General features: G+C 41.6%; 1 protein-coding gene across 1 annotated transcript; it reads right to left on the bottom strand.

Annotated features, from left to right (window-relative positions):
* Positions 1 to 8248: 8248 nt before the first annotated feature.
* On the bottom strand, positions 8249 to 20024 carry NKX2-6 (NK2 homeobox 6). The gene is made up of 2 exons (XM_033950028.1): positions 19724 to 20024; positions 8249 to 8847 (listed from the first exon to the last, which is right to left on the bottom strand). The coding sequence occupies exons 1-2, from the start codon at positions 20022 to 20024 to the stop codon at positions 8249 to 8251; spliced, it is 900 nt and encodes a 299-aa protein (XP_033805919.1).
* Between the last annotated feature and the right edge of the window lie 834 nt (positions 20025 to 20858).

Below are 20858 nucleotides of genomic sequence, written 5' to 3' on the forward strand. Positions count from 1 at the left end.
CAATGGGCCCCTTCAGCATCGATCGGCAATGCGGGCCTCCCCCCCCCCTATTGGCAATGCGGGCCCCACCCCGATCGGCAACGCAGCCCCCCCCCCCCATCGACGGAAAGTAAGACAAGCAAGCAATGTGGGTAAGAAAAGCAACGGGAACTGTAATTGTGCAAGCGGTGCTACTTACCCAAAGCTTCCCTCTGACGCAGCTTCCTGTTTCCGCCTGGGCGCATGGTGGGGTGGGACGGGGCAGGGGGCCCAGTGTACTTGTGTGCCTATGGGCCCTCGACATACTAATCCTGCCCTGGGTGCCTTAGCATTTAGTGTGTGCTAATCTTTAGTGTACGCTAAATCAATTAGCGTGTGCTAAATTGTTTAGCGAATGCTAAATCAGTTAGCACGCCTAAGTAACGGGAAAATTCTTTATTTTTTCCTACCAAAATGTTTCTTAATAAAATCCGTTCCTAGACAAAGAAACAGTCTGTGCCAAGATATTCATCTTCACAAAAAATTAAACAGGGGCCTTTCCAATTCTGTGAGCCTTTCACTAATAAGAGGTGTTTGCATCTCTCCTTTTCCTCCATTTCTTTCTTTTTTAAATAGAACAACACACTTTCTTTGTCTTTCATAAACTTTTGGTTAGAGGGGAGCACCCCCTTCACATTTGACCCATGAACCTTCAATGTATCATTTTAAAGAGTTAAGGTAACATTATGGAGGGTAGAAACACATCATGGAGATAAGGCTTGTCAAAGTATATCTGTCTTTTTCACCATCTGATAGCGGAACAGATCACTTGGGAGCTCTGTTTCCTGAGATAATTGCCTCTGCGTGCTTTCTTATTTGTCTCAGATTTACCTGCTGTCAAGTTTCTGGCACATTTGGCCAAAAGTATAAGGATGTCTGGCTTTGCAGTACGAGGGGGTCGCTGAAAAGTTCTCAGCCCAACCAACAAACTTGGGGCAGTTTCCATCAAGGGCTTTACACTTAGACCAGCAATTTTCCACTTTTTTCGCTCTGTATTTTTCAGACAGAAAATCACTGGACTAAATTTATAGCCCTCAATGGAGACTGCCCCACCTGGGAAGTAGCGATCATCAAATGTTTTGGTTTGATATAACAGCTAAAGTGGAGAGCAACTGCACAATACTTAAAGTCCTAGATTTCAAACATACGATCTTTAATAAAATGGAAGAGTACCTGCAGAAAGAGATGTTAGGATGGGAGAACATAAGAGAAGTGGAAAAACAGTGGTCTAAGCTGATAGGAGCAATAAAAATGGCTATGGACTTTTATGTGAAGAAAATAAATAAAACCAAGAGAAAAAGAAAACCGATATGGTTCTCCAAACTAGTGACAAAGAAAATAAAGGCAAAAGAATTGGCGTTCCTGAAATATAAAAAACCCAAGAAGAGGAGTACAGAAAGGACTACTGGGTGAAAATGAAAGAAGCCAAGAGATAGATACGTCTGGCGAAAGCATAGGCGGAAGAGCAAATGGCTAAAAATGAAAAAAGGGAGACAAAATTTTTTTCAGATATATTAGTGAAAGGAAGAAGATGAAAAATGGAATTGCTAAACTAAAAGATGCTAGGAACCGATATGTGGAGAGTGATGAGGAAAAAGCAAATGTGCTAAACAAATACTTCGGTGTTCACAGAAGAAAATCCTGGAGAAGGACTGAGATTGTCTGGCAAAGTTACACAAGAAAATGGAGTAGATTCTGCGCTGTTCACGGAGGAAAGTGTTTATGAACTGAAGTGGACAAAGCGATGGAACTGGATGGGATACATCCCAGGATACTGAGGGAGCTCAGATAGGTTCTGGTGGGTCCTATTAAAGACTTGTTCAACAAATCTCTGGAGATGGGAGTGGTTCCTGGGGATTGGAGGAGAGTGGATGTGGTCCCTATCCACAAAAGTGGTCAAAGAGATGAAGCGGTAAACTATAGGCCGGTAAGCCTCACTTCGGTTGTTGGAAAAATAATGGAAGTGTTGCTGAAAGAAAGGATAGTAAACTTCCTAGAATCTAATGGGTTACAGGATCCGAGACAACATAGCTTTACTAAAGATAAATCATGCCAAATGAACCTGATTGAATTTTTTGATTGGGTGACCAGAGAACTGGATCGAGGACATATGCTAGATGTAATTTACTTAGATTTCAGCAAAGCCTTTGACCCGGTTACTCATAGGAGGCTCTTGAACAAAATTGAAGGGCTGAAGTTAGGACCCAAAGTGGTGAACTGGATTAGAAACTGGTTGTCGGACAGATGCCAGAGGGTGGTGGTTAATGGAAGTCACTCGGAGGAAGGAAATATGAATAGTGTTCAATATGTTTGTGAGTGACATTGCTGATGGGTTAGAAGGAAAGGTTTGCTTTTTTGCAGATGATACAAGATTTGTAACAGAGTAGACACTGAGGAGGAAGTGGAAAACATGAAAAAGGATCTGCAAAAGTTAGAGGAATGGCCTAATATCTGGCAACTAAAATTCAATGCAAAGAAATGCAGAGTAATGCATTTGGGGATTAATAATCAGAAGGAACCGTATATGCTGGGAGGTGAAAGGCTGATATACACGGATGGGAAGTTGGACCTTGGGGTGATAGTGTCCGAAGATCTAAAGGTGAAAAAACAGTGTGACAAGGCAGTGGCTGCTGCCAGAAGGATGCTGGGCTGTATAAAGAGAGGCGTAACCTGTGGAAGAAAGAAGGTGTTGATGCCTCTGTACAGATCATTGGTGAGGACACACTTGGAGTATTGTGTTCAGTTTTGGAGACCGTATCTGGTGAAGGACATAAGAAGACTTGAAGCGGCCCTGGGAAGGTTTGCACCAAAAGATGTATGAGGAGAAATTGGAAGCCCTGAATATGTATACCCTAGACTAAGGATGGACAGGGGAGATATGATTCAGATGTTCAAATACTTGAAAGGTATTAACGTAGAACAAAATCTTTGTCAGAGAAAGGAAAATGGTAAAACCAGAGGACATAATTTGAGGTTGAGGGGTGGTAGACTGAAGAGCAATGTAAGGAAATTCTTCTTTACGGAGAGGGTGATGGATGCCTGGAATGCACTCCCGAGAGAGGTGGTGGAGAGGAAAATGGTGACAGAGTTAAAAAAAGCGTGAGATGAACACAGAGGAGCTAGAATCAGAAAATAATAGCGAAGAACTAAGGTCAGTACTGGGCAGACTTGCACAGTCTGTGTCTGCATATGGCTCTTTGGTTGATGATGGGCTGGGGAGGGCTTTGATGGCTGGGATGGTGTAGAAAGCCTGGAGTGAGCTTTGACAGAGAGTTCAGTAGTTGGAACCTAAGCACACTACTGGGCAGAGATTTGGATTCTTGCCCAGAAATAGCAAAGAAGAAAAATAAAATAAAAAAATTTAAATTGAATCAGGTTGGGCAGACTGGATGGACCATTCAGGTCTTTATCTGCCGTCATCTACTATGTTACTATGTTATGAACAAACCCCAGTATAAAAAAAATCGGTAGGAAGGATGCCCACTCCCTCATGCCACCTCCCCTGCACTGACCCTCCTGTTTTTTCAAAAAATATAATTTTAAAATAGCTTGTTTTTCCAAATATTTCTTAAAGGCCACGAGAAGAGTTGCTCGCTTATCTATTATGTCTTAGGATGATTCTAGAAACTATGATACATTCAAACTATTAGGTGACACCATTTTATCCATTTCACCTTCATCTGCCATTCCCTTAGAATCTCTTGAGATGTAATAGAGGTTATCAACCTCAAAAGCCTCCACTTTATTATAATGTAATATCTCCTTCAAATACATTCTCAAGAGTTCCATCGGAGACAAATAGTGTGTAATTGGAAAGTTTAATAAACGAAGATTTTTAACCCTGATAGAATTTTCCATTTTTTCTAATTTGGCATATGTCATCATACTATCCTTAATATTAGAAACAGCACTAGCTTGTAAAATATTTACTGCCTGATCCAATTTTTCAAACTTCCTAGCTGTTTCTCCAAAGTTAACATCTTGCTTTTTAATTTTCACTGTTATATCAGATGAAAATTGACATAAATTCAAAACGTTTTTTTGTAATGATGACTCTATTCTATTAATGCTTAGCCAAACATCATTTAGAGTGATCACTCTATCCTTAGGGAGAACATCCGAGCCTTGCCCAGTAATCATCTGGGATTAGTTCTTTAGCTTGCCCCAAGGATTGTCCTGAAACCTCTAGTCCAGATAGTAAAGATAATTGTGGGGAAGAAGTTACTCCCTCCTTAAAAGGGGGGGATTCTTCTGACCCTAAGGAATATGATGGTTGAGGAGGTGGTGAAGGTTCCCCAGAGGTTAAAGAGGCAGCTTGAGTATCTAAAGTTACCTGCTCTTCAACATGTGGCAAAACGGGAACCATAAGATGACGATCCATCGGACCTGTTGTCACAGCAGATTGAATTACTTTGGCCTTCCTCTTACCCATATTGAAGGAATTCGATAGCACTGCTCCCTGCTCCTCTTGGGCTCTTAAGGGGCTCAAAAGGGGCAAGCCCCTTTAGCCATGCCCCTTCAGCTCACGACCCGAGGTTCGCGATCACGGGCTGCGTACCGTGGCTGGTCCGGTAATTAAGGATCTTGAACAAGGACCCTCTCAGCTGGCTGGGTCGGACAGCAGCGGGACTGCCTGTCCCGATGTTGAAAGTGCTAAACAGCACTGGTGGCCGCACTGACCCTTCTGTAAGGACCCCCTCCCCTTCCCCCAAATCAGCAGACAGACACCCCATCATTGAACCCCTCTTGCCATGCCCCCCAACCAACCCCTTCAATCTCCTTCCCCACTCCCTCGATCCACCCCCCCAAGCCCCCTAAACTTCCCTGTTCCTTAAAAATAGATGACAGCAGGCGGGATGCCTAGTCCGTCCTGCTCTCCAGAATGACGGGCCTTCTCCTTCCCAGTGCATCCTGTGTCCCAGAATGCAGAGGGAGGGGCCTAAGGCCCTGATTGGCTCAGATGCCTAAGGCCCCTCCCCTTGACTGAGCTAATCAGGGCCTTGGGCAACTCCCTCTGTATTCTGAGACACAGAGGGAGGAGCCTAAGGCCCTGAATGGCTCAGATGCCTAAAGCTCCTCCCCCTAGGAGGGACTCCCTGTGTATCCCAGGATGCACTGGGAAGGGCAAGGCCCGACATTTTGGAGTATGGACAGAGTAGCAGGGACTAGGTATCCCTCCTGCTGCCATCTATTTTAAAAGTATGGGTGGTACGGGGGTTTCAAGGGAGCTGGGGGGCATCCAGTAGCTGGAGGGAGTGGGCATCCCTCCTGCCAAATTTTTTTTAGGAAAGGGAGTGGGGTAGGGGGCAGTTTAGGGGGCAGGAGGGAGTGGGCATTCCTCTTTTCGATTTTGGCTGGTACGTGGAGGTGGTTTCACGGATGGTAGGAGGGAGTGGGCATCCCTCCTGCCTCCATTCTGGTTATGTGGTGGTGGGTGTAATCGGGGAGGGCCGTCATTGGGTGGGGGGGCAGCACAGCATTATTTTTTATGGGCCAAATATTGTGTGTGTGTGTGCTATTTCTGTGCCCTTAGAAAAAAATTTTAAAATCTGGCAGACCTGTCGTGTTTTCCCGACCCCATTTTGTCATGTAAGGTTAAGGCATCGATCGGATGCCTGGTTTTAATATTAATGACCTCATTTGCATGCCAGAATCAGAAAATGTATTACCGCATGGAAAACTAAGCAGTGAGCCATTTAGAGCATAGGGTCAGCAAATACGATCAGTTATTAAACTAGTCAAATCGGTTTAATGAAGATCGTTAGATGATCGGAGGCTTTAGTGCATGTAGCCCTAATTTCATCTAGGTAAACTTCAACAAGTATGTTTAGGAGTTGCATGCAAGCAGTTAAATTGGGTGAATGACCAGCTAATGACTTACCTGTAACAGGTGTTATCCAGGGAAAGCAGACAGATATTCTCACAGTCTGCCCACCTCCCCTATTTGCCTTCTTCACTTGAACATAGAACTGACAACCTTGTGAGCTAGCGTCAGGTGGGAAGCCACTTGCACCTGTGCAGTGCGGGCAGTCTTAAAGTGACAGTATACTTTAGCACTGTCTGTACTGGGCTCCGTGGATGATGTCACCCATCTGTGAGAATATCTGCCTGCTGTCCCTGGATAACACCTGTTACAGGAGAATCAGGCAGCATATTCTCACCGTGGATCTTTTATGGTAAGCCTCTTTTGAATTCCAGTGTACCACCAATGGGAGCCAACAAATTTCTAGTATTTAGAAAAAAATCTCACTGGTATTGAACCATGAAGCTGTAAAGCCACACTTTTTTGTCTATTTATTTAATTTCCATATCAAGAATTGACTTAGGGTAAAAAAGCCTCAGAATATGGAGCTATATACCCAATACAATACAGCCACCACAGCTACCGGCAGCTCCGGAGCTGCTGGAAAATTTTGATCCTAAAAGGGGAGTCTTTCTTTGTTGTATATTGCAAGGAGAGCTCATTTAAATAATAATGAGCTCCTCGTGATGCATTTGCATAGGGTACTCTCCTTATGATGCAATTGCAAGGATTGGTAGCAGCCACAGAGAACTCTTTTGAACATTGGCAGGAGAGCTTTAGTGAGCCTTTCTGCCATGGAAAACGTTTGAGCATCGGATCCTCAGTATTTTGTAGACTTCTATCATATCTCCCCTCAGCTGTTTCTTCTCCAAGCTGAAGAGCCCTAACCTCTTTGGTCTTTCCTCATAGGGAGGTAATCCCATTCCAGTCATCATTTTTCTCATCCTTTTCTGTACCTTTTCTAATTCCACTATATTTTTTTTTTCTGAGATGTGGCAACTGACATTGCACCATGGAGCAATACAAAGGCATTATCTGGATAAGATTATCTGTGGTTAGCTTTGACTGGATACCTTCCTGGCCAATGAGCTAGATTCACTAAGCAAACTGATCATGTATTGATCGGTTTGCGACTCCTTTGCGACCCGATTGTTCCCCAACCTAATTCACTAACCTTCTTCCCGATCCGATCAGCACCCGATCTGATCAGCACATGCAAGTGAGGGAAATGGCATGCAAATTTTGGAAGGCAGCGATTCACTAAACAATTTCTTCGACCCGAATCAAAAATAACTGCCCCCCCCCCCCACTGATGCCTGCCATCACCGCTGCCCAGCCATCCTTTCCCCGCGTGCGAAGGAATATGACAGGAGGGATGCCAACTCCCTCCTGTCATCGCAAACTCGGCCAGGCCAATGGCCAATCAGGGACTCCCTAAGGAAGTCCCTGATTGGATGAGGCACCCCAGGCCCCTCCCAAGGGAGGAGCCAGAGGCGCCTCAGCCAATCAGAGCCTTATGCCTCTCCCTATGCATCACATGATGCATCAGGGCGTGGCCTAAGGCCGGTCTTGCGTCGCAGCCCGGCAGAGCAGCAGGAGCAGGAGGACTTTGCGCTTCCTCCTGCTCCTGAAGATCAGATCACTGGAGGCCTAAGGAGCAGGAGGGACTGGGTACCCTCCTGCCATATTTTTAAAAGTGGTGTCAATTTTTTGGTTCAGGGAGGGAGATGGGAAGTGGCACTTGTTGGGAGAGGGAGGCTGCTTCTCCTGTCACTACTGTCAGGGCTCTAGCAATCCGTGCAGTCGGTTGGGGACTTGCTCCGATCGTCCCCATTTGCATGCAGATGGTTGGTGAATCGGTCGGCCTGCCTCCAATCGCACACGGATCGGACACGGATCAGAGGGTTAGTGAATCTAGCCCTATGTATATTAAATTGCGATGAACTCTCATTTATAATCACGTTTCAATTTTTGCTTGTGGAATTATGGTTCTCTGTACAAACACATACATATGTGAACAGTCCCAATAAATTGTACATAATAATTCTTCTAAACAGGTTTCAAACTCATGTTTATCAAAATGGAGCTGACACTTCTCATCAAAATGCTAGCTCAGCACCTTTAGTTTGTGTAATGTGGTGTAAAGTCAAAGAAGGGCAAGAGTTAAAATGAAAGGTATGTTTCCAAAATGAACAACCAAGGAAATTGGCCCTTTCCTTTACAGGCCTTTATAAAACAAAAACAAAAACATAAGTGTGAACATGAATTAAAAGCAAAGTGCACAAAGAAGACGACCAACTCCAGTTTCTGCTTGTAGCCAAAATTTAAAAAGCACCTGTTTCCACTACAAGCCTCCAGGACAAAATGGATTTACTGAGATACGAGGTCCTCCTTCTCATGTAACTTCCGGTTAGGTGTTAAAACAGTTCACCAAGCTCCGATTCCTTTCAAGGTGGCCCGTAAGTGCCCCTGCTGGTTCTGTGCGGCCCTAACTATGCTGAGGTTCATATTCATCACATGGGTTACAGATGGGGCATTGGCAGACATGGCTGGAAGCCCTGTGTAATTGCAGCCGTAGTCCTGGCTGTAGGGAGTGCCACTGTAGCTGCTGTAGTAAGTGTTATAAGAGTAAGGAGTAACAGCAACATTGTATGGGTGGGAATAAGCCTGTGCCCCAGCAAGGCAGGGCTTCCCGTCCCTAACCAGCACAGGTACTGCCACCCTCCTAGGAGGAGGCGGGCACCCGACAAACTCCAGGGATTTGTCTTGCCTTTGTCTCTTGCACTTGTACCTCCTGTTTTGGAACCATATTTTGACTTGAGTCGAGGTGAGTTTTAATAGGCTAGCCAAATGTTCCCTTTCTGGGGCTGAGAGATATCTCTGCTGCTTGAATCTTCTTTCTAGCTCAAAAACCTGAGTCTGGGAAAAAAGGACCCTTGGTTTCCTCCTCTGTCGCTGCTTGGAATGTTCAGAAACTTCATCCTTTCTCTCCGAAGGCACCAAGGATTCCTCGGTAGCACATTTTCCTGCCAAAATGAAACAAGAATTAATTTGCAAGGTAAATTTATTTTTTCTTTTTATGATATACCCCCCTTTACAAACCTGTGAAAATGGTGTTTAGTGCCAGCTGGCACTCTGAATGCTCTGCGCTGCTCCCGACACTCATAGAATTCCTATGAGTGTTGGGAGCAGTGCAGAGCATTCAGCGTGCTGGCTTGTGCTAAAAAAAAACAAAACACTTTTGTGGTTTTGTAAAAAAAAAAAAAAAAAAAAAAAAAAAAGGGGGGAAATAATGTACAGATTTTTTTAAAATATATAAATTGCCAGGGAAGATCTGTAGGTATGTAAAACAAACACCTAAATGAATAAATAAAAGTTGAACAAACATAAAAATGCAAAAAGAGTTATTGAAGCTTTATTCTGCATTTATGAATAATTTTCATTCTAAAAAAATAATACTGCAATTGCCTTACAGGCATGAGGTATGAATCAAGAAACAAAGTGTACAATATGGTCCGGCATCGTCTGATAGTCAACTAGTTAAGGGTTCCTTTTACTAAGCTGTGTTAGGTGCTAATGTACTAACATGGGATGCACTAAACTATGTTACTTTTTGCATTTGCACCATGTGCTACATTTTTTAAAGGAACACGTCAGGGGCAGAGAATGAGCATTCCTGCACTAACTAATTAACATCTACATTACCACACATTAACTGGTTAGTGCATGGATAACGTGGAAGCCCTTACATCCTACAAAATAGGTAGCAGTAAGCATCTTTCCTTCTAAGCTGAGTGGGAGGTCCTCCAACCATATTCCTTCCAGCGAGGGTGGTGCTTCAAAATTGTGTTTTCAATGGCTAGAGACAGGCAGGTTCCCTGGAGTCCTACAGAACTTGCTTGTCCCTCCCTACTGAAAATGTGATTGTGAAACAGCACCTCGCCACTAGCAGAACTGTAGGTGTGGTAATGGCCCAAAATGACACCAAATCAGGGATGTGTCTTCAGAAACTATCGGTACTTAATTCTTTCATACTCATCCCACAACTTTCATTCATCTCAAAGGGCCTTCAGAGGAAAATCTTCCACAGTGAATAGTGATGATTGTAGCTATATCACTGAAACATCTTCATAAGTCCTGAGAACTGAACACTCATTCAAGCCTTCATCTTGTACTTTATTTCTTAATTTTTACCATGTACTTTAACTTGATTATGTAGTCACTATTAAAATGTTTTATATCTTAATGAGAGCTAAGAACATCTGAATTGTATCGGGGGATGAAATCTAGCTAGTCCTTTGTTTTCCCCTGAAATCAGAGTGAGATTGGCAATGGTTGGTGAAGTTCCCCCGAAGAAGATCATATAGATCGAAACATCTTATTATAAATGATGAGGAGCATTGGGCAACTAAGACTATCAAGATAAGTGTTGCCGATTATAAATAAGAGAGTGAAGTTTCTTAGGAAATTGTGGTGGACGGAGGGAACAGATGACTTAATACACTTGATCTCAGGATGGGGATCTGAAATAACTGGATTTTATAATAGATCCTATGATCTGATTGCCTACTTATGTATGATGTTCTCTCCGTTGAAGAATTTGGTACAATTTAAGAAAACAGATGTTTTATTCTTCCCCCGTTTCTTTTTTGTGATATTGACAAACAATGTGGGCAAAAGTTCTTGTTGGAACCTTGTTATCTTTGTAGGGTACAGCCATTAATTAAGTAAATTCAAAATTGTGTTTCTTTATGGCTGCAGTAAAAAAAAAAAAAAGGTCTGTTATTACTACAGCTTTGAAAAAGGATTCCTAAGAGATGAAAAGATGAGCTATATACTGCCATTCACATGAGTCAACAAAGGCTGAGCTCCTAATTTCAGTCAAACGTAGGAGCCTAATGGGCCATTACGCAGTCAGGAATGGTCAGCATTTGTATTAACCGTTGGCAGCCATGAGCTGAATTAGGCTTGGATAGTCAATGCCAGTCCATATCCAGTTACTGACATTGAATATCAGTAGCTTGAGTAACTACCAAAAGTTATCCAGCTACCACAATATTCGGTGTTAGGTCAAAAGTGCGCTGGGACAAAGGCGCGCACAGACAATTGAGTGCAGCGCGGAGGTGCGCGCCACAGAAAATTACTGTTTTTACGGCTCCGATGGAGGGGTGTGGGGGGGAACGGCTCCGATGGGGGGATGTGGGGGGGATGTGGGGGGAACCCCCCCACACACTTAACTTAATAGAGATCGCGCCGCATTGTGGGGGCGTTGTGGGGGGTGTGGGGGGTTGTAACCCCCCACATTTTACTGAAAACTTCACCTTTTCCCTGTTTTTAGGGAAAAAGTTAAGTTTACAGTAAAATGTGGAGGGTTACAACCCCCCAAACCCCCCACAATGCCGGCGCGATATCTATTAAGTAAACTGGGGGGGGGGCTCCCCAACAAAACCCCCCATCGGAGCCCCTAAAAACTGTAATTTTCTTCGGCGCGCGCCTCCATCTTGCGCTCAGTTGTCGGCGCGCGCCTTTGTCTTTCGCCGAGTTGTTTATGAACCCAATATTCAATGCTAAGGTCCTACGTGCCCTAAAAGTTAGCCAAGCATGGCACTGAACATCAGTGGTGCCCAGATCAGCTCTGCCTTCACTCCATCCCAGCTATTTCAGGCATTGATTAGTGAATACTGCTGTGGTCTGTGCTGATATTTAGAAGTGCTTTCTCATTCAGCGCCACTTGGGGGGAGGGGGGAGGAGATTCATCAGCAGGTACTAATCGCATTAGTGCATGCTAAACTCTATGGGGGGGCTCATAATAAAAAAAACCAAAACGTTCAAAAAGGGGTCTAAATTGGTACTTGGACGATCAAAAAGCCAGAACTAGAGTGAAAAGAAGCATTTTTAGAGGAGGGGAAAGGGTGGGAGGTGGGCTGACCTAGACTTAGTCATACAGCAACTATAACCAAAAATTTGAGCAGGTTGCCCAGTCGGAACTTATACGTTGTGACTTAAACCAAGTCAAAAAAGGTATAAGTTCCAAAAAGGAGCCCCGGCAACCTGCCCACCACCCACTGCAATGATCGCGGCAGGAGAGATGGCTCATCTACCCTGCCATGATCGTGATCACCCCACCCCTGAACTTCTGCGACCAGTGGCAGGAGAGATGATCGGGGTTTGGGGGGACGGTCATGGGGAGTGTGTTGTGGGCAGGAGGGGTTGGGATCCCTCCTGCCCGTATTTTAAGGGGGTGGGGGGTCGTGTCATGGGCAGGAGAGGTTGGGCTCCCTCCTGCCTGTATTTTAAGGGGGTGGGGGGTCATGGGACTCACGCCTCAGCAGGAGGGGTTGGGCTCCCTCCTGCCGGTATTGGTTCAGGGATGGGGTGGATCGCGGCAGGAGAGATTGAGCATCTATCCTGCCGCGGGTCACGGCAGTTTAAGGTGGGAGGCGATCGCGATCGCGGCAGGAGAGATGAGCCATCTCTCCTGCTGTGATCATTGCGGGGGGGGGGGGGGGGGATTCTGTAACCGGTGTTGTTTTTGACAGACACCTGTTATAGAATCCAGCTTTTAGGCAAAGGACTGATCCCTCCTTTGCCTAAAAGGTCTGGTTCTGGGCGTTTAAACTGCTGAACGTAGAGGTAGGCCATTTTTTTAAAAAAAAAACCCTCATTTTGGATGTTTTTTTTGAGAATGGACATTTTCCCTGCTGCTACTTTCAGCGTTTAGAGCCTTAGGCCAAAAGGGGACTTAGACTTTTTTTTTATTATGCCCCTCCACATTATATTAAATTCCATATTCCTTTGGGAGTCTTTAGTATAAGCTATTTATTAATTTGATTTTTTAGCCTCTCCTTTGGGTTACAAATCAGATACTCAAGCACTTTCTTTATCTGTCCCAGCAGGCTCACAATCTAATGTACCTAGGGCAGTGAAGGACTAACCCCCCCTCACACACACACACACACACACACACACACACTTTTTACAAAACCATAGCACGGTTTTTAGTGCCAGCCGTGGCTGAATAGCTCCAACACTCATAGGAATTCTATGAGTATCGGAGCTGTTACCACTGTGGCCGGTGCTAAAAACTGCAGTACAGTTTTGTTAAGGGGGGGGGGGGGGAAGGGGGTTAAGTGACTTGCTCAAGGTCACCAGGAGCTGCATGGAGTTTTAACCCACAACTGTAGCTCTAACCCACACTCTCAATAGTGTGTTCTAAAGGTAGCACTTGTTGATGAATTTACCCTTTAATATTTTTTTAAAATTTATTCAATTTTCTATACCGTTCTCCCAGGGGAGCTCAGAACGGTTTACATGCATTTATTCAGGTACTCAAGCATTTTTCCCTCTCTGTCCCAGCGGGCTCACAATCTATCTAACATACCTGGGGCAATGGGGGGATTAAGTGACTTGCCCAGGGTCACAAGGAGCAGCGTTGGTTTGAACCCACAACCCCAGGGTGCTGAGGCTGTAGCTTTAACCACTGCACCAGCACTGGGCCCAGTCAGTGTGAGGTGTTAAACTACACTGAATATTAACCCCTAGATTTTGAACTTAGTTGCCTTATATTTGCGGAAGGAGGGTGTTAGTAAGTGGCGCTCCTAAATTTGTGCCCCGTTTTCACCCAAAGTCTCATTTTGTTAGGAGCTTAAAAGTTATGGTTATGAAGTTAATTCATTTGTTTAGATTAACTCTCAAACCTTAAAGCATAAAAATCATTTGACTGTGAGGCCCATTGGTTTGAAAGTGTAAGGATAATGGTTATCCAGTATATCCCGGCAAAACTCACTCTTCTGTGCATTCAGGACAAAATGCAATTTTCAGAAGAGGGCAGCTGCTATGTCTAGGGTGGAAAGTGTTGGTTGTAAATGCTGAATCTGAGGCAGGAGGTAGGGAAGATGTTGTATCAGGAAAGACCAACAACAAAATACTTTAAAATATTTGGAACAAGATCCGCCAGCCTCTATAGAAAAAACTAGTATAGGTTTTTGTTTTAAGGAGAGGGTGTTACTGATTTCCTCTTTAGCTTTTAACATAATACCTGATATACATATCAGACTCCAGTGATAATGCTGACCCCAATATCTTGGTTTTGTAGTCTTAGTAGAGAGGCCTATGTGTTTTGATTGAGGTGACGCTGGGAGAGGCATCTGATCATCATTGCTTTTAGCCGGCTTTGTTGGTTTCTATACCACCAATTAGTTTTTCCTCAAACTAAACTCTAACACCAGGATATGTTCAATTGGGACTTTATCGGGCATTTTTTTTTATACAGCTGACCAGTTCCTTCCTATTTTTATGCTATTTTTTTTCTTAAAAAAGTTTCTGTTGTTAGACTCAGAATTGTACAAAACAAACAAAACTTTTTTAAAGGGGAAAATAAAGTGGTTGTCGCGCCGTATGTCGGTTAGAGGTGTCCCAAGGTTCCAGCACAGAAAACAACACAAGGCTCGAAAGATGCTTCTTTCATTCTGGGCTTAATTGTGGAATACCGAACTCTGCAAACGTTTACATCAGGTTTTGTAGTCTGAATTGCCTACCCTTACTGGTTTATAGGTTTTGTAGCAGGGTCAGCTTCGGAAAAATAATGTCCACTGAGAGGATGTTATTATTACTGGTCCTATTGCAAGTTTAGTGCAAAAGTAACCATAGATGTCTATCTGTCAAATATAAATATTTAAAGTAGCACTTTAAAACCCAAATGTAAGTAGGCGAAGTCAACCTCATCGGCCCATAAAAGAGGTGCTTGCTTTAATTAAACTTTTGTCTTGGGCAATTCTGCAAGACTTACCTGTGATGTGTATTATCTGTTTCTTCTTTTAATTTTAGTTCTACATCCATTTTCCAGTGACATTTTTATTTTATGTTGGTGCTTTCACTTTTTTTTTTTTTAAATGAAAGATGTGCGTGTTTTATTAGGCTCCTCAGGTCCTAAAATGAACTTTTAATCTCCTCCTCCCCCTTCAGCTCTGCGGTTAATAAAAAATTTTTCATTATGTAGAAACAGAGAATATGAAGACAGGTGATAAGCCCTGAAGCCAATGCCTTAGTTTCTCTTGTTCTTCTGTTAGGATGCCTAATTGGGCTCCAATTAGAGAAATTTGGAAAGCTCTTTAAAAACATTTACATAAAGTCGTCCTTTCAGAAAAGTAATTGAAATTAGAATGGAGGAGAGTTTTACGAATTTATTTGTCATTTGATTTGTTTGTATTGTATTTTTTTGATATATACTTTCTTCCTTCAATAAAAACCATTTGAACATAAATGTTTGCTTGCTTTATTGTTTTTGTTTTCTAGTTTTTTTTTTTGTTTTTTTTAAAAATAATACCCTGCATGTTTTCTTCTGTTTTCTTTTATACAGTTAAAATCTTTCGACTTTCGATTTTGTTATTATTTTATCGTCGACATGCACCAGATTGAACTTTCAGAGAAGTATTGTCTCAGCACCAAAAACTCTTAACACAAAGGCACGGCATTACACAATTTAAATAAAAATAATGATAAACTTTATCAAACTGTACAACAAAAGAGAATTTTCTTCAAATTAAAAAAAGGAATCTTAGTTAAAATAATTTATACAATTCATAATTCTTAGGAAGGAGTAAATCTGCAGTTACGTTTTTAAGGTAACTCATTTGATAAAAAGATGAGGGAAGGACATATTTCTTTGCTTTATATGGCAAACCTACAAGCAAAGGTGTAAAATGGTGAATCTGCTGCCCCTACTACTATAGTACTGGCTAGTTGGGAGAGATTGGGACAAAGTTAACCAAGAATATATTATTATCAGTTACCTACTGTACCTGAATGCAATTGGCCTTGAGCTACAATCGAAAAAAGGCACGAGCCACATCCAAACAAATAGTAAATTCGTTTTAATATAAAGTCTTACCTACAGCTTTATTGCTGGCCTTTGCCATTTAAACTGAAGAGGAAATGAATGACAAAGCTGGTAAAAATTCAGTTTAATCAACACCCTCTTGCCCTCGTCCCTCCTTCAGCTATCCAGTCATAATGTATTGCTCTGCACCATTTTGTTTAAATGACATTTAATTTAAAAAAAAAAAAAAAAATCGAGGCATTTATATTCTGTTTCACCCCCATAAAGATCCAGGCGGATTAAAGAAGTAATCAAGTACAATTATAATAATCCAATCTATATCACAATTGAAAATGATACAATCAATTAAATCAGTAAAACACGTGTGTAGATTGATTTAAAAAAAAAAACAATTTGTTGAATGTAAGTCAACAAATTAATGATGTTTCTGCTGGAAGTGACTAGCAAAAATGAAACTTTCTTTACAGACGGGTCTGTAAATGTAATACCTTAGGGCTCCTTTTCCAAAGGTGCGCTAGCGGTTTTAGCGCATGCTTAGTGCGCACTAAAATTCTGCGCGTGCTAGCCGCTACCGCCTCCTTTTAAGCAGGCAGTAATTTTTCAGCTAGTGCGCGCGCTAAAAACACTAGCGCACCTTTGCAAAAGGAGCCCTTAATGAGCGTTTTCACTTTTACATCAACGGCTAACTGAGAGAGTTACATAGTATAAATGTCTGCAGATTTTACCCCTTTGAATTAATTATCTGTTTGTTTTGGCAAAGTTTCAGACTTAGGTTGTAGAGGAAAACTGTTCCCCTTTTTTTTAAAGGGTGAAACGACAGAAGGTTCACCCTCTTTTCTCATCCGATTGCAATTGCCGGAAGCAAAACATCCTGCCTCTTTGGGACAGAGTTAGAGATGGGCATCAACATGCAGCTTTTAGTAACTACTTCCAGTGTGTAAGCTCCATGCTGCCTCCATGCAAAGGCCTCGGGAAGGGATAAATCGCGGACCTGACGGACTTCGCGGATCTAAAACCATACATCCTTAAAAATCTGAGGTCCTCGCCACTTTTAGTCTCTGGCTCTGACCGACATCGATGACAATTTAGCGCTGACGGATCCGTCTCAGCATAGGAAGGGAAAAGTATTAGGATCCGTCAGCGCTAAAATGTCATAGAGGTCTATCAGAGCCACGGACCTCAGATTTTTAAATTTACTGGGGCTGCAGGAAACCGGTTTAAAGGATTCATTTTAGAGCCGCTCCAGCAATGGTCTCTGGCTCTGACAGACTTCGATGACATTTTAGCGCTGACGGATCCTAATACTTTTCCTTCCCTATGCTGAGACAGATCCATCAGCGCTAAATTGCCATCGAGGTCTGTGAGAACCAGAAACTAACTACAAGTGTCACGAACCTCAGATTTTTAAGGATGTGCGGTTTTAGATCCGCGAGGTCTGTCAGGTCCGTGAGGTCCGCGTTTTACCCCTTCCCAATGGCCTCTGCTGTCCACAACTTGGTTTGGCTGTGGCCATATTGAGCGAGTCTGCTGCTTTATAAACAAATAACCTTAACCTTACAACATTTGTACACTTACAATTCCGAGAGGTAAATTAAGTTTGATAAATTAAATAAATCAGATAACTTTTTTTTCTCTCACAGCAGTGCCAGTTCGTATACTTAAAATTTTGACAGATAAACATGCACAAGGAGAATCTGTGGGGTAGACATAATATTGGACGTGTAGACATAATGTTTGGTTATGTCTAGTTAGTCAAATCAGATGACACCTGGATGGTTAGAGCTTAGATCCTCGGGTGAGCACAAAGCCCCAGAGTGCAAGGGGGTGCTGAAAAGTTCTCAGCCCAACTAAGAAGAGAATGACTTATTTGAACCAATGTCAAAAATAGAGAATTTCGTTGCTGAAAATTGGCACTTAACAAAATAAGGTAACACGCATTTCAGCTACAGTGGCAAAATAAGGCGGAATTTAGAAAGTTGTTGGTTGGGCTGAGAACTTTTCAGCACCCCCCTGTATAGACGTTAGAGATGTATAACAATGGCCTGAAACATCTGATGTATGAATTTTATGGTTCTATGGTGTTCTGGTTACTGATCACTAAAGATTAGCCACAATTACTAAGATGAAAAGCTTAAAACTAACCTATAGAAAAAATTATCAAGATATTTTTCATACAAAAATATATGGTATTCAGTCTTACAGAACATAAGAGACTGTTGTGAATATACTGTATATAGAAATTGTAAATAAAAATATCTGACAAAAAAGAAAAATAGATTTCTTTTTAAAACCTCATAAGAGCAATGCTTTAAAATTGTTATTCAGTGTAGTAAATATAAATCCAATATGATTAGATTTAATAAAACACTCATGGCATTTTATTATAAATATGTAATAGGGTATTATGGACCAATGACACACTTGGCTTTTTACATATATTATAAGGTGTATATTCAGGGATTTGGGGTTCATCCGAGGATGTAAGCTCAACCTTCCAGATGTCATTGGAGTTCACTAACTAGACACAGCCAAACATAGCATAATGCAAATAAATACTGAAGATAAGTGCCTATCAATTTATTTATGAATATACTTCCTGGACCAAAGTGTTACTGTTTATTAACCACCTGCACATAGATTTCTGTATAACACATGTCTACTTTCTTCCACCTAGAAATGCTCTAACTGGTATATGTTCTAAAGAAAAGTAATTGTGTTGGTAATGATTTTTAAAATACCATCCAGCTGTCATAAAAAGAGCTTTGCTGTTTAGTCCTCCTTTTGCACATGTAACTAAAAAAATGGTCAAACATAAGATTTTCTTATCCAGGCATCCTTGATTGGAAATCAAGCAGTCTATTTATTATATACAGCTAGATAAATATTTGGTAATTCTCTTCAGAATATAAGTATTTATGTATATTTTCTCTATTTCTAATTCCCAAATCACCTGTTTTCATATGTATTGTTATTGAATCTTTTTTCCCTTCTTAGAAGTCTCTAACAAGTGTTAATTTGTAAAGCAGCATAACAAATCATTATTGCAATATAAATTATATTTTTCCATGGTCTCGCTCATACTTTGCTTGTGAAATTAATCCTTGTAGCAGAGTCCAATAATCAAAGCAAGTGGCTCATTTTTAATTACCCCTGAAAGTTACATTTTTGGTTACAGAGTAATTTTACTCCATTGGTTTTCCATCTATCTATCTATTTATCTATATACACACACATACACACACAATATACATTTATACATCTTTTTAATATTTGGTTTCGCTCTCTGTTTTTATATTAAAATATTCAGGTCTAACGCAATAAAGAACACTGGGCTTACAGCATTATATAAGAAATCAAATAAATAACAGTAAAACAATAAAGGATAAATAAAAATGTAAATTTGTGCATCTCAGTAAAGCAATTACTAATCAGAAAATATTTTATATAAAAAGTGTGATAAGAAAAGAAGTAAATGATATGTGAAAATACTGTACTTTCATAAGTAGGTACATTACTGGAAGTAAATATTACTTACAGCTTAAAGAAAGGCAGCATTATTCATAAAGTACTTTCTTAAAAAACTAAGCTTAAACGGAGTAATTCAGAAGTTTTGTAGCTGTGAATTTTTAAAAGACACCATTTTATTTTTAATCAGATGGTTTTTTTTATTTACACTTTCTGTATACTCCCAATCGCCTCTTTATATATATATATATATAAGTATATACAAGTACTATAAGATAGAATAGCATAGATTTTTCTTATTAGATAGGGCTTAAAATATACGGCTCCTTTTAACAAAGCTGCGATAGCGTTTGTAGCGCATGCAGAATTTTAGCGCGTGCTAAACCCGTGCTACGTGGCTAGAACTAACATCAAGTCTACATGGCGATTTAGTGCGTGCTAAAACTGCTAGCGCAGCTTTGTAAAAGGAGCCCATAGTGTGGAATGCCTCTGACAGATAATTTCCGATGAACACTTAAAGGAAGTAAACCTAGTTCATTCACTGCATTGCACCCTACGCATCTGGAATATAGAGAAAGCATCTACTGCATAGTACCTACTTTGCTCCTTCAATAGGTTCAAGTCCTCTTCCAAAGATGGGCCAGAAGAACTTTTTAAGGAATCAAGTTCTTCACTTCTCTTCACGTTCCCTGGTTCACGTAGCACCTTAAAGAAGAATTCCTCCGTGAGGTAGGCAGTTTCTGGAGTTGCAGTTGGGGCGTGCAAGTCCATAGGTGACTGCTCTGTGGGAGCCTCCAAGTTTTGGGTGAGGAAACTCTGACTAAGCTCATTGTGTTGTTGCTCCATCCGTAAGATATCTTTGACAGAGAAGGGCGTTGACGCCAAAGGACTTGGGAACATCTTAAACCTTTCAGTAATTTTAAAAACACTTGACAGTAAAGTAGCGTCCAGTTCAAACGATAACAATGTCCAGGTAAATTGTTAAACAAATACATAAAAATAATGATGAGGCAAATCTAACAAAGTATAATTATATATGCCACAGGTATCCGTTGAAGCTCTCTTCTGCCTGGAGAATGACAGGGGTGGCACACTCACGGCATGTGTGTCAGGCCCTTCTTGTTCCTCTGTGGTCATGGAGTTACCCTTGCAGTGAATGGGCAGCTCCCATTCTCTGTGCCATTGGCTGGTCTAGAGTTGCAAGGCTCCTCCTTCCGCCAACAGAAGTTGAACCTAAAGACCAAAGGGGCTGACAGTGGCTGGGTGGGGGGTAAAGTCTCCTCTTGTGAGGATGAAGAAGCAAATGTGCTTGCGTTGAATTTCTAATGTAAAACGTAATCCAGTGGCAAGCTTGTTCTGGATGCCACTTATGCCACTAATTAGACTAGTAAATGTGCTGAAGACGATCCTGAAAAAGCACAATTTAACTAACAGTGTGCTAGAACAAATTGTGGAAGAAAATACTTTGCTATTTCATACAGTATAGAAATCATTTTCTTTTAAATTACTAGTAACTCTCTATAAGGCTGTCTTTGCAAACTACACTACATTCAGGGGTTATTAATGTGTTCAGTTTATACAGGAAATTTATAGGAGGGGGTGCTGATAAGTTCTCAGCCCAACCAACCAGCTTCCTAAATTCTGAGTGTTATTTTGGCACTGTAGCTGAAAAGAGTATCTTATTTTGTTAAGTGCCAATTTACATAAATGAAATTCTATGGGGTTTTTTTTTTT

This window comes from Geotrypetes seraphini, chromosome 6 (genome assembly GCF_902459505.1).
Source record: "Geotrypetes seraphini chromosome 6, aGeoSer1.1, whole genome shotgun sequence".
Lineage (NCBI taxonomy): Eukaryota > Metazoa > Chordata > Amphibia > Gymnophiona > Dermophiidae > Geotrypetes > Geotrypetes seraphini.

Excerpts from the sequence above, each read along its gene's own strand:
- NKX2-6 (XM_033950028.1), bottom strand. The coding sequence starts at position 20,024 with ATGTTCCCAAGTCCTTTGGCGTCAACGCCCTTCTCTGTCAAAGATATC. Across the intron at positions 8,848-19,723 it reads GAACCTATTGAAGGAGCAAA|GAAAATGTGCTACCGAGGAA; the intron begins GTAGGTACTATG and ends TCATTTTGGCAG.